The sequence below is a fragment of the Manis javanica genome, chromosome 13, assembly GCF_040802235.1.
Source record: "Manis javanica isolate MJ-LG chromosome 13, MJ_LKY, whole genome shotgun sequence".
NCBI lineage: Eukaryota > Metazoa > Chordata > Mammalia > Pholidota > Manidae > Manis > Manis javanica.
Genome location: NC_133168.1, coordinates 49,214,637 through 49,227,595, shown reverse-complemented (window position 1 = coordinate 49,227,595; position 12,959 = coordinate 49,214,637). Strand labels below are relative to the sequence as shown.

The following is a 12,959-nucleotide window of genomic DNA, read 5'->3' as shown; positions in this document are numbered from 1 at the left end:
AGTCACAAAGACTGCAGTTTATTTATTTTTTTCCTTTAATAAAGGGTCACTTTCCTTATACCAGGCCACATTCCCTTAAATACATAACATTGGCAGCAATAAAGAAGTGAAGTTCGAAGATACCCAAGGTATCAAAGATGTGTAAACTAAATCAAATGTTTTACCTGGCTATTTTTACTTATTATGAGTTGGAAAAACAGATAAGATGACGGATGAAGTGAAAATACATAATTATATAAGGTAGTATTGAAATATTGGAATCATTGTCCTGTTGCTGACTGAAAGATTGTTCTCAAAATTTTGTTTTGCTGTATTTCCTATGAGAGTTAGATAGGTTACACTTAAATAATGTATGTAAAGTATTCACTGAAAGAAGAATAACTTTGTTCTTAAAACTTTAAATTATTTGTTCCTATCACCTCTTTTCATTTTTAAGACCTCCATGTAATTCTCCTTAAATGAATGTTACTAAAATAGATAAATATTTTATTGCTGTTTTGGTGTTTTCTTCTATTTTGTTTTGTCAAAACAGGGGATGATGACTCAGATCTTCCTTTAACCTCTGTCTTGTGGAAGTTTCAAAAAGTACTACTCAAGTGGAGGAAACTGATAATTTTTATTCCATTCCTAGAAAGGCAACAGAACAACTCAATGGCCCAGTCAATGTCCATGTGGGCCATCGAGGAAGGAGCTGGACATTTTCAACAAACGTTTTCATCCCACATCACATAAGGGAAATGACTGACAGAACCGGATACTATTGCAGCTATTCATCAAAAATAGATTGAATGCTAATATAATTCATCTCTTCCTTCTCTCTACCAGTCTGTATTTTGCACACATTCTTACACTATTTGTTATACTGTTGTAACTGGACATGTCTGTCTTCATAACAGATTATGCCTTCTTTGAAGTCAATGATCATTTACCTATCATCATATCCTCTTTGCTTAGCTTAGAACTACCATATCATAATAATTACTGCTTAGTCTACTATCTTCTGTGTACTATAGTAGGGGCTTGACAGACATCTCATTTAACTATGAATGAACCCATTGTGGTAATCACATTTTTATCTGCATTTACACATGAAGAACTTGAGGCTCAGAGAAGTAAAGTATTTGGCCAAAGTAATACAGTTAGCAAACTGCGGGGCACAAATTCATATTCAAAATCATCTTGTCACCCTACTTTCCTCCCAATGTATGCTAGATAGGATGTCAGGTGTTCTCAATATATAATGTTCTCATTTAGCCTTTAATCTTTAAAGTTAGATATAGTTTCTGCCATTTTACAGAAGAGGGAACTGAGACTTAGCAAGATACGTAATGAAGATGTTCAGTGAATGTTGACAGACTGAATGAATGCAATACCTAGAGAATAGATTTGCCAGATAGTCCAAGACAATGGGGCAGAAACACATGTGGGTTTAAATCCTGGCTGTACCTGACCAAACTGCCTGATCTCTAGTGAACTGATAAATCTCTTTTAAGTACTAAAGGCTTCATCACTATAATTTGTTCAAAATGTGGTTACCTGTGTTATTAATTTCAACGGAAGAAGCATACTATGTACCTGACACTATTACTGTAATTTTCAAAATATCCCTTTCTTTGCAAGGATTTGTCTATTTATTATATACATTCTGTGGAATATTTTTGATTCAAAAACACACAAATTTACTCTAAAAGTCATATGAAAACATCTTGCCTTGAAAAGATTCTGTATTTATTTTCAAGTGATGAAGACATGTGGAGTATATCACAATAAAGTCATGATAAGGGTGCAATAGTTATGCTGTGGTGACAACTCTAAATTCTCAGTGGCTTAACAGAAAACAAAACTTTACTCATGTAAAATCTTCTACAGGTCTGGGCAGAGGCAGCTGACCTCCAGATGCTGTCAATATTTCAGGCTATTTTGATCTTCTGGCTACTGGATAAGTTCCAGAGCGTCTAATACTGGCAATTCAATGCTGCTTCTGGGCAGGACAAGGTTGAGCAATCACTTCTGCTCACACTCCATTGGGCAAGCCAGGTCACATGACCACATTCACCCTCAAAGGTTAGGGAAATGCAATATTCCAGAATTAGGAGATCGGAAATTTGATGAGATGTACTAATGTCTACTATTAGGTGAAAACAAAATATTTTTTTGAAGTGTTCTATCCCTAACAGTTGTTTAAATAAGCTGAATAGGCTCTTTGTTTGAGTTAAATATCAAGGATGCTACTAAATCCAGAGGTTGGATTATTTAAAGGAGAAAGATGTGCAATTAGGTTAAGTTGACTTCTTATACATTTTTAAAAGAAGAATGAATGTTTTCTATTCTTATCTTCATCTTACCAATGAGGATAATGAAAAGGAAATCAATTAGTATTACTGAATAAGCTTCTCAGTATTCTGGGAAAATGACAGCAGAAACTATCATAATTGTGGAAATACTAGTACATGCTTTACAGTAGGTGTCTCCAGGTCTTAATGGTACTTGGAGAAAATGTTATTCCCTGGAAGGTTGCAGGGTAGATAAAAACACTTCCAGTTTGTGTGCTGATTTGCCATTAGCAAAGTGCTTGCACCCCTCTAACTCCATTCTCACAATGACCTTTAGAAGTTGCAAAGCTATTGTACTTGGTATTTTACAGATGAGGTGACTGAAATCCAAAGAGGTCAGAGTTACCCTTCTGTTTACAGCTATTAAGTAGCTTAATTAAAGATGGAAGTCAAAATCCTTCCGTTACTCCATTCCATCTAATCACTTAACTGGAAAACATAAGCCCATTTGCGGAGAGGACTATGATGGACATAAGTCCTCCTTAAATAAATCTAACATGTATTTGTTGCAATAGCTTCAATTTACTTGTGTTTGCCCACAGACTACATAGCAAGTCAGAAGCCTACTGTGTAAGACAAGTTGAAATCGATTCAAGTGATGTTTTACAAATATGACTCAATCCACCAGGAGAGCAGAGATAAATAAAACATAACAAGCTTACTGATTTAGGATTTATGTTGCTTTTCAGCTCACCTGAAGTGGGTAGGAGCCTCATACCTGACACTGGCTTTTACTTCTTGCACCACAGTGCTCCAGGTAAAGCAGGCTGCAGGAAGTGGACACTTACTTGGATTAGCTGCTGTGTCGGTTCACAGAACCTTGCTTTATGAACACATCCCTCATGTATGGGAAAATTTCAGGCTCCAAATGCAACTGATGATTTTGATGGGTAGACACTGAAATTATCTGACATAAATCAGGGGAAAACCCTTTGGATCAACTCATCTGAGAAGCAATGCTGACAAAAATAAATAGGCCCAAGAGCCATTTTTTGTCAGTTTGATTGTCAATCACTTTGAAAGCCAGAGGACTCGTCTCTTTGTACTGTTTAAGCATCGTGACAATCTCTATTTACCAAATGAGAAAAAACACAATTAGTTCCTAAGTGCTGCTTCTCATCTTCATGGCATTTTAACCCAGCTTCTAACAGAACTGCCTATGCAAAAGATGGGCACTATTTGCGAATGGTGCTGTTTATGAATCTGCAGTGCCTGCCTTCAGCAGACACTAAGAATGATTGCATTTATTTGAAATACTACAAGTGAAAAATAAATGAGGTGGCACAAGCAATGACAAGGGTGTAGGACACCAACAATAACAAAAGCCCTCTGCAGATAAACCAGCACTAGAGACATTGCTTTGATGATGGGTGTGCCAAGTTGTCAGTCTGGGCCATACTTGTTCATTTAACTTAATCTGATTTAGGAGTAACTTACCATGATATCTTGTGTTTATTATTAGAGTAGAAAAGAAAATGGGAAAAGAGTTCATTCAGACATAGTTGGAGTTTAAATTTTGTCAGAGAAATAGGTGACCATTTCAAAAATTGAATGCATAGCAGCTCACAGTCAGATATGGGAACATTTGGTTCAAGTCAGGGAGTTCTCTCTTTAAGAAAAAAAAAAAGGAACTAAACTTTGGGAGGTTAGTTCTAAGTAATGAACACTTTACATAATTTTTCACAGCGACCCTGAAAGGTAGACACTATTATCTCCGCTTTACACTTGAAGAAATCAAGTTTCCACAAGGACCAATCACTTCCCAAAGGTCACACATTTAATAAGCAATGGAGCTCATTAAATTCTTCGTCAGGGTGGTTCCAAAGCTCCTACTCTGCTTTACTCCATGCAACCATTATAGTCTTAGCATTTTAAAAAGAGGCTTGAGGTCATTTAAATGAAGGTGTTTATATTTCTTACTACAAACTATCGACTCTTAAGTTGGAAACTAGTTAATTAATGGAAGAAAATATTTTGTAAACCACTTTCAGTATGTGTGTACTTTGGGATTTTATTTCTTTGGTTTCCTACTGTCTGCATCATGGTAAAGGGGACTTTGTTTTCCAGTAGCAGTTCTCTGTAGAGGGATCATTTTTTATTACACAATTTGGCAGAATTGCAGAAGAATTATCAATATTAAAAAGAGCTAAGAGAAATTCAATCTGGGTATTTAAAGTTTTAAGGCTTTAGTAGAAGCACTTTTCAGAAAACCAGTGCTGTATTCCTATCTACTATTTGAAGACAACAAACTCTATAGATCTTCAAAGTCACATGCATGTTTGCCCCGAGGTAAACGTGTTCACACCGGGAGGCGCAGTTCCTGAGTTTACCTGAAGACGGTGTCCATCCCAGGGTTGCCTGAGATTTGAATGAGGAGTCTCTTTAAATTCGCAAGCACTGTCATAAATTCTTTTCTACTGACTGGGAAATTTGTGCCATGTATGGCAAATAATTCTTCTTTCAGTGACAATACATGGATATGTTCTTCAGATGGCTGTAGATATACCTCATCTTGGGCTGTGCTGATTCTCAAGTCATTTCCCTAAAGGGCAAAAGAAAGCATGGAAAGGTAAAACTGTGGAAAGAAGGTTTATAGAAGGGTAAAAAAGATCCACATGTGGGTTTTATACTTTGTAGATTATCTAGGAGGTTTTAATTTCAGTTTAGTATTTCCTGTCATTCAGCGTATTTCTGGTATATATGAAAGACAGAGAAGGCAATTTGCTATTCATCCTTAACCGGAGGCTTTACAAAGTATAAGCTTGGCTGTGCACGACGTTTCTTTCCCCATTCACTGAAATAATAGAAACCTGGCAACTCTTACATGTATGTGATTATAAATACCTTGATTTTATACAAGTGCACAAAAATTGTTTATTTCAAGTACATTATTTTATGGTGAATGTGGGTGGTATAGGAAAATAGAAAAGAAAACCTAGAAGACTATATCAAACTACTACTTTAAGGAACTCTTCTATATGGGGGGAAAAAAAGCAAGAATAAACCCTGTAGTCTAATGGTCACAATAGGATAATGGTATCATAACAGGGAATATACTGACTGACCTATGTCATTTAGGTTATCCTTCATAGCTCATTCATATTAATCACATATAGCTTCTCAAATATTACATTTAGAGAACTCCTTTTATCTCAAAGGAATTCCAAGATTTTCTTCTAGTTTGATGGACAAAGACACACACACACACACACACACACACACACACACACACACACACATGATACACATCATCCAGACCACTTTGTCTTAAGTTGGGAATATTTATTTGGGGGGAAGGATTTTGTCATTGCTTCACATGCATGAAAGCTTTAAAACAAAGAACAACAGAGCTTGGTGCTAAATCAACAAAGACACACTTGGAATCGTAAGCGTGCATGCAAGTGTGCCTTTGAGCATGTGTGAGTGATGGAGGGAGGGCGTCCATTACGCAAACGGGAGGGTATGGCAAAGGGTGAGAGAAGGGAAGGTAACTGTAAGGCTTCTAAAATAACCTTAGGCTTCCAGCATGTTGGAATTGCCTATGTCCCTCCAAATCCTGAGAGCAGTTTCTTTTATTTTTTACCTATATTAAGAGTTTTAAAACCAAGATTTTACTACATCTAAATTAGCAAGTCCCCTTTTATGTCTGCCTAATATAAAAAAAGAATTAGATGATAAAAATCGACTTGAAAGAAAGGCTAGATGGAAAAAAAATACAACTGTGAATCAGTGTTTGCCTAAACACTTTCACCATACTTAGATTCTTAGGAACTTGGTCATTTTTTAAATTTAAATTCCAAATCTGGTCTGTAAGTCTCCTTTATCACTGGAACCCAATGAATATACTCAGTTGACCCCATTTGTCTCAGGGTGAGACATAAGGCTGGCTAAAAAATTCCCAAAATATTTTATTTTTCTATAGAAGTATGTAAATTAATGCCAAACCAAGTAATAACCACAGATAAGAATTTAAAGTGGTAGAACATAAAGAACCCTCTCCATACTCTACCTCTAGGACGATCATGAACTGTAGTATGTGTTCTCTATCTTCTTCCTCTTCTTTGAGGTCATATGATATGGTAAATGTCAATTGTCCTCCAGCTGCTGTGAGCTACAAGACAGGAGATGTATAATCATTAGAGGACATGAGATGGGCTAGTAAGTCATATTTTACTTATTATTTTAAAACCATTTGATTGTTCCGGAGGGCAGGATTTAGAAGAAGCAAAAATCACAGGTACAGAGTGAGAATGACACACGATTCTTTAGGAGAAATATTTATATGAACCTTACCATCAAGAGCAAGCCTGACCCAAATATAAATTCATGTATTATTTTCTCCAGTGTTGCAGGCTTACTGAAATAGATTAAGTTCCATGGAACAAAACACAGCCTCTACTGTCATTTTTTTAGTCTATAGCTTGAGCTTTACAATTTCCAAACAGAGAAAGATCTTTGTCAAAAGATTTTGGAGAATGGGAGATTTCTGCCCATCCCTGAGGGTCAGTCACTTTCTGAGGATCTGAATGTTTTCAACAAAGACATCACTCCATTTGACAGTGACTTTACATAGACTATAAGATAAGCTGGAAAATGTTGATGGTCAAAGAAAAATAAAAGAATAACAGCAAATTTTATATTATGATAAAATTCAATCAAATTTCTTAAAGAAGATTGTTTCCCCTGTATAATCACATATACTTAGTTTGAACAAATATTATTATTCATTTTCATTAAATAAACTCTTCCCTTCCAATATGCATGCCAAACCCCACATAATGGATGCTTGAGGTTTTCATCTTCTGACATTGACTGTAACCTTGTAGAAAGGAAAAAAAAAATTGGAGAGCAAGATCATTTATAGGACAGAATCAACACTGAAGTTTGAGTGACAGGTTCAATGCAAATGCAGCAGCCCTTCTTAAAAAAATTCCACTCCAGCCTTGTAAATAACGATATTCATAAAACAAAGCTGATTTGTATTCTGCTGTTTCCTCTGTGCCGGAAGGCAGGGACCCAGCTTTGCAGCTGTTGGCTCTCCTGGGCCTTTCACAGCAGACCCTGACCACAGAGCAATTACTGGCAATGCACTGGATGGAGGAGGAGGAACCCGGATTCCTCTCTGAGTAGTTCCATTGGGAATGGCACACAGCTCGCTAAACTGCAGCTCTGCCATGTCTTCTAAGAGCTCATCACATAGAGCTCTATAAAGAACTAAAATCCAGAAAACTTTTATTCCCCTGCTCCACTGAGAAATATTCCTACTCTAATGTTTTTCATATATAAAATGATAAATATCTGCCTCGACTATAGCACTTGGCATTATTGTGAATAATGAGGGGTGATCTATATGAAAGGTTTTTGGTTCTATTAAGATAAGCATCAAAATATCACATAGCATGCTTGTTCAAAATCAGCCAGACATTTTTTCAATGAGAGGAATCTAGAAAGGCAGCAGAAGAGAATGCTTTATACACTTCTAAGAGGATTAAACTATTTAGAATTTTCTTAATTTATAAAAATATTTAGTTAGAGGTAGGAAGTTTTGGGGAAGGATATTGGGACATGGATCTCTATGTTGCAAAACTTTGGAGCAAATCTATTTTGATTATTTACAATTTAGGGATTACATGTTTTTCTTTTTCTGGACCATGCTTACCTAAAAAAAAAGGAAAAGGTCAACCTAAATTCATAATTTAAGAAATTTAAATTAAGAAATTACCATGTACATCCAAATATAAGGAACTTGAAATTAGAAGTAATTCCCATTTTGCCAATAAAAAGAGCCAACACACATATAATTTGAATATTCAAGCTTTTACTTTAGATGAAATAGAAAAATATTTGATTTTTACAGTATGTCATTTGTTAATGTTGTTTCTGTACCTAGTTAACAACAGCTATAAAGTCATATAGTATATAAAATAACATAACGAGAGAAGAATGAGGGTGAAAATGGGGTAAAAAAGAACAAATAACTGTATAGAAAAAGAGGCCTTATGCAGGTCAATTATAATGGAAAACATGAACTAAGGAATAGAATTAATTCAATCTATTCTCCTGAAGGCTTATTATAATAATAGTAATAAAAATGAAAAATTGCCTTTTCAGTCACATATAAGCAAATTTTTTCCAGTTCTTTCATGCATCTTTGATAACCATGTTTTGGCATTCTTAGAACCAGTTTTAGAATCATCTAACAATTTTAATGAGTGCATCCATTTTTCTTCCACTGAAGTGATGCAAAAACAGACCATTTTTAAAAGATATGTGATACTGTTACCAGATGTTTTTCCCAAGCCATTTCTATAATACCCATTTCAATAATATTAGAATCACTGTCTTTTTCATTTACCCTAAAGGTGTATATGTATGATCACCTCTATATAACTACTTAGTCAAGTACTTAAGAAATTTTAAAAAATTGCCTAAAATACTATTTCACAATTTAGAGGTTGTACCTATAGGAATAATGATTTATTCCCTATTAAATTCTTTTGCCTTCATTTTTTCTTCAACTCCATAAAGTAAACTCTTTATAAGCAATAAAACCAAACATTTCCTAGTGTTTTTCCCAGCTAATGTATCTTCCTCAAAGAGCATGTATTATTGTATGAAAGTCTTTGTAATTAGTTAACTGTAAGACATCACCTTCTTTTCTGAGGCATATTTTTTGGGAGTTTGAAAGCTTTGAGAATATTCACAGTATAAACTGTCCTTTTCTAAGCTTTGAATGAAGAATCCTCCGCCTCTTCTACGTCTGTCTCCGGCTCCATATACCAAATGCTACCTTCACCTGGTTCCTCAGAATCCTTGCTTCCCATGCTCCTATAAACCCTTCAGATTTCCAATCTTCACTCTCTCCAACAAATCTAATGTGCTCCATGCTGCCAATCATCATCTGACCTTATTGTTTCCTCTAGCTATTATCTATGGTTATTTATGAGTTTCATTGCCAAACTCAAAAATATGAGGTTTTACACCCATTTTCTTTATTCCTACCCATCATCCATCCTTTCTTACTTTTCTACTGCAACCTATCTTCCACCCTCAGTACTTCATTAAAAGTGTTTCTTAAAAGGTCATTTATCAATTCTGTCTAGTAACCACCAACGGACCATTTGTTCGGTTTAATTCTTAATCATCATGTGACATATAATAGCTCTGAAGATTTTTGACTTCTTTGTCTTGTGTTGCACTAAACTTTGCTGACACTGCTTCTCCTGCTGGTCATATCTCTGTCTTATTTATAGACAAATTTTTCTTTCTTATTCTGTATTCAGTATACGGATGCTCCAAGACTCTTACTCCCTTTCTGGTTTTCTTTATTTTCAATTCCTCTTTCATGGACTGAACTATGTGTATGCCTGTGCTGTGCCCCTACATTAATTTGCTCATGCTGTCATAACAGAGTACCAGACACTGGGTAGTTTCACCAACAGAAATCTAAGATCAAGGGGCCAGCAGGGTTGGTTTCTTCTGAGACCTCTCACCGTGACTTGCTGATAGCCACCTTTGCCCTGTGTCCTCACATGGCCTTCCCTCTCTGTGTCTTTGTTCTAATTTCCTCCTCTTATAAGGATACAAGTCACATTGGATTAGGTCCGCCCTAATTCCTAATTACCTCATTTTAAATTAATTACCTCTTTAAAGATCTTTTCTACAGCTATGGTCACATCCTGACATTCTAGTGGTTAGCACTTCAGTATGAACTCTGGGGAGATACAATTCAGCCCGTAACAGGTAACAGTCCTGTTCTGAGTGACTGTTTAATACCATCTCAGACACTCAACATACCCATAGTTAATTTCATTCTCTGTAGCTTTCCAGGAAACAAACTTGATTATTTTCCCAGTTTCCATGATTGGGTCAAACCAATTGCTTTATTTCCTTATCTTAGATTGGAAACTGTAGGTGCAACATAATATTATTTTCACTTTATTACTTAGCTTAGGGCTTCAATCCTACTCTCTTGAAATGGATCTTGTCTAACTTCCTAGTCCCATCCCCACATCACAGTCACTGGGTCCTCATCAAGTGTTTGAATTCAGTTCTCTGGGGAACATTTTATAAATTGCTGCTTCTGTTACACTTCCCTAATGAGGAAATTCCAGTGGCCTAGAGGTCAATATCATTCAGGTTTCTGTGCAGTTTCAATACTTTCTAGAATCTGTATGATCCCCTGTTCATAAACTCTGTGAAGAGGTGCCCCAGGCACTATGGAGAACTCAAAAAGACACCATGGGATACTGTAGATGTTTGGAGGGAACAGAGCAATATAAGGTATCTGCTAGACAACACACAGCTAGTGTGATTCACAATCTTAACATTAGATAATATTCCTTTTATGGATGTTCTCAAAATTTTGAGCTGTTTTATTTTCATTTTCAGTCATGTCATATATTTGTTAAGCAAAATTTTCAGAGGATGCTGTGATAAAAACCAAGTATTTGCCCCAAAATCAAAGTGAAACAGGAAACAAAGGTAGCAGTGTCTGATCTGATTCTGGGTTAGAAAAGTTGTGTATTACCCAGCAGCCACACAGATCCCATATTTGTAGTTTCTTATGGAGAAAAGAAAATACACCTGAATTTATGTGCATTATGTTTTTACATGATTGATAGGTTGATAAAACATGAATATTTATTAAGTTGTAACCGTAACTACAATAGCATATTTCAGTTGGTCTAGTAGGCATTATGAAAAAGAAAAAAAATGGAGACACTAAGAGTGCCATAAATTGAGAAAGTTTGGGGACTTCCAATATAGCTTCTTTTCACTTCTATCTATTCTGCTACTTAGATTTGCTCAAACTAATATTCCTGCTGAAATTATCTTTCCTACAGATCTCTGACAATTCAAATGCTGTTTTTCTTTCTTTGCCTGGCTTGTGTCCCACTGATCATAAGACTGAGGGGAAAAAGGGTTTTCAGTGACATTCCCAAAGTCTGCCGAGGAGTCAGTGGCAACCACAACAAATAAGAAAGCTAAAGAATTCTAGAATAGGTATGGATCTGCGTAAGCCAACTTGTCCATGAAAGAAATCTAACAATACATCACTTGACATTGGTAAATTGTGTAATGTGTACTGTGCATAACTTTAATTTCCCACAATTTTGGGCTCTGTAGACTCGATTCATTAATTTTACCAATTTATTAATTTTACCTTTGAGACTTTCAGATTAGTCCATTTTGGGGGCAGCACTGATGACTCTAATTTGGCAGAGTACTACATGTATAGCCAAAAGAACATTTCATTTTCCCTATTTAGGAACTAACCTGCCATCATTCTATTAGCTGCGGAAATATGGTTTTCTGCAGGTAGAAGTAAGTGCAATTCTCGTTCACACTGAGGCAAATACTTATATTTACTGGGTGGATTAGACTATATTTACCAGAGATGAAAGTTGTATTCCTTTTAATACACAGAGAGAGTGAATTTCATCAGAACCATTCATTCCATAAGGGTCCCCAAAGACCTAGCTTTTTACCCTTCTTCATATCTATTTAGTGGAATTCTCTTCAGTGTGACTCAGATACCAAACTGAGAAGGCACCACAAGGAAAAGGAGTCGCACCCATTCATTCCAGGACGTGGTTCAGTGCTAAGCCCTTCACTCTACTGATGCTCCAATTTACCCCATTAAAAGAGAGCAATACAAGTAGCTGTTTCCCAAAAGTACCTGTTTTAATTCTACCTTCAGGGGAAATAAACATCTTGTTTGCAAGTAACATTGTAGTTATCATGCAGTATATAATGTTATGTCACAGATAATAATGCAGTGTGCATGCAGCACATGGCATTAACAATTTAATGAGGCAGGAAAGTTTTTCCCTCAAGGGTGGAAAAGGCTAAAGGTAATTCATAAAACTAAGCTTTACAGAAGTATTTAATATTAGGCTATTTGTGTTCTAGCATCTTTCTCTATTTTTCCCGCTAGTCTCAAGAAATATGAATCGAAGGGTGAAGGGTTGGTGATCTATGGAGGACAATATATCTGGGAGGAAATTCTTTTCATAAAATAGACTCTGAATATTTGGTTTTCTGATGTCAGAACATCAATCTTATTACACTAAATGGGGTATAAAACCTACTATTTGCTTTTGCATACCTGAGCAAATATTCTGGGAGGGATATAAAATCAAATGAGGAAAAGGCTTTGTAATTTTGAACAGGATAAATGAAACAAAAATGTCAATTTCAATTTACATCACAAAAAGGACAAGTAATTCATCTTTTAGATTTCAAGCCTTTAAAGCCTTAACCTCTGAAAATGTATCCTTCCCACAAAAGTGTTTATTAATGCCTCTTCTTCATGGAGCTCTCTTTTAACATAGAGATAAGAACATGGTTCTCTTCTTTCAAAGCTTGATCGTCATTAGACTAGAACAGATGTGGGGGGGATGCAGAACTAGAGAACTGACAGCTCACCTGGGAGGTCTTAAAGTTACATTGTGTTTAATGCAAAGAAAATGGACTAGGATTTGTGGGTGTCCAACAGAGACAATACATTCTAGAAATGTTGGTTTGGAAGGCAACAGACTGTATTATGCATTACAAAGAAGAAAATCTTGAGGAACCCTACCACCTGCCTGCCTCCATTACCCCTTTCTTTTCTTCCCCTCT

At 35.9% G+C, this 12,959-nt stretch overlaps 1 protein-coding gene across 3 annotated transcripts in view; it reads right to left on the bottom strand.

Moving 5' to 3' along the window:
* Positions 1-12,959, bottom strand: part of LAMA2 (laminin subunit alpha 2) — a 588,333-nt gene that overhangs the window by 244,065 nt on the left and 331,309 nt on the right. For all 3 annotated transcript variants that reach the window (XM_073219597.1, XM_073219595.1, XM_073219596.1), the window contains 2 exons: positions 6,343-6,444; positions 4,664-4,875 (listed from right to left, as the gene is read on the bottom strand). In XM_073219597.1, the coding sequence (XP_073075698.1) occupies positions 4,664-4,875; positions 6,343-6,444 (314 nt within the window). The remainder of the gene's footprint in view (positions 1-4,663; positions 4,876-6,342; positions 6,445-12,959) is intronic.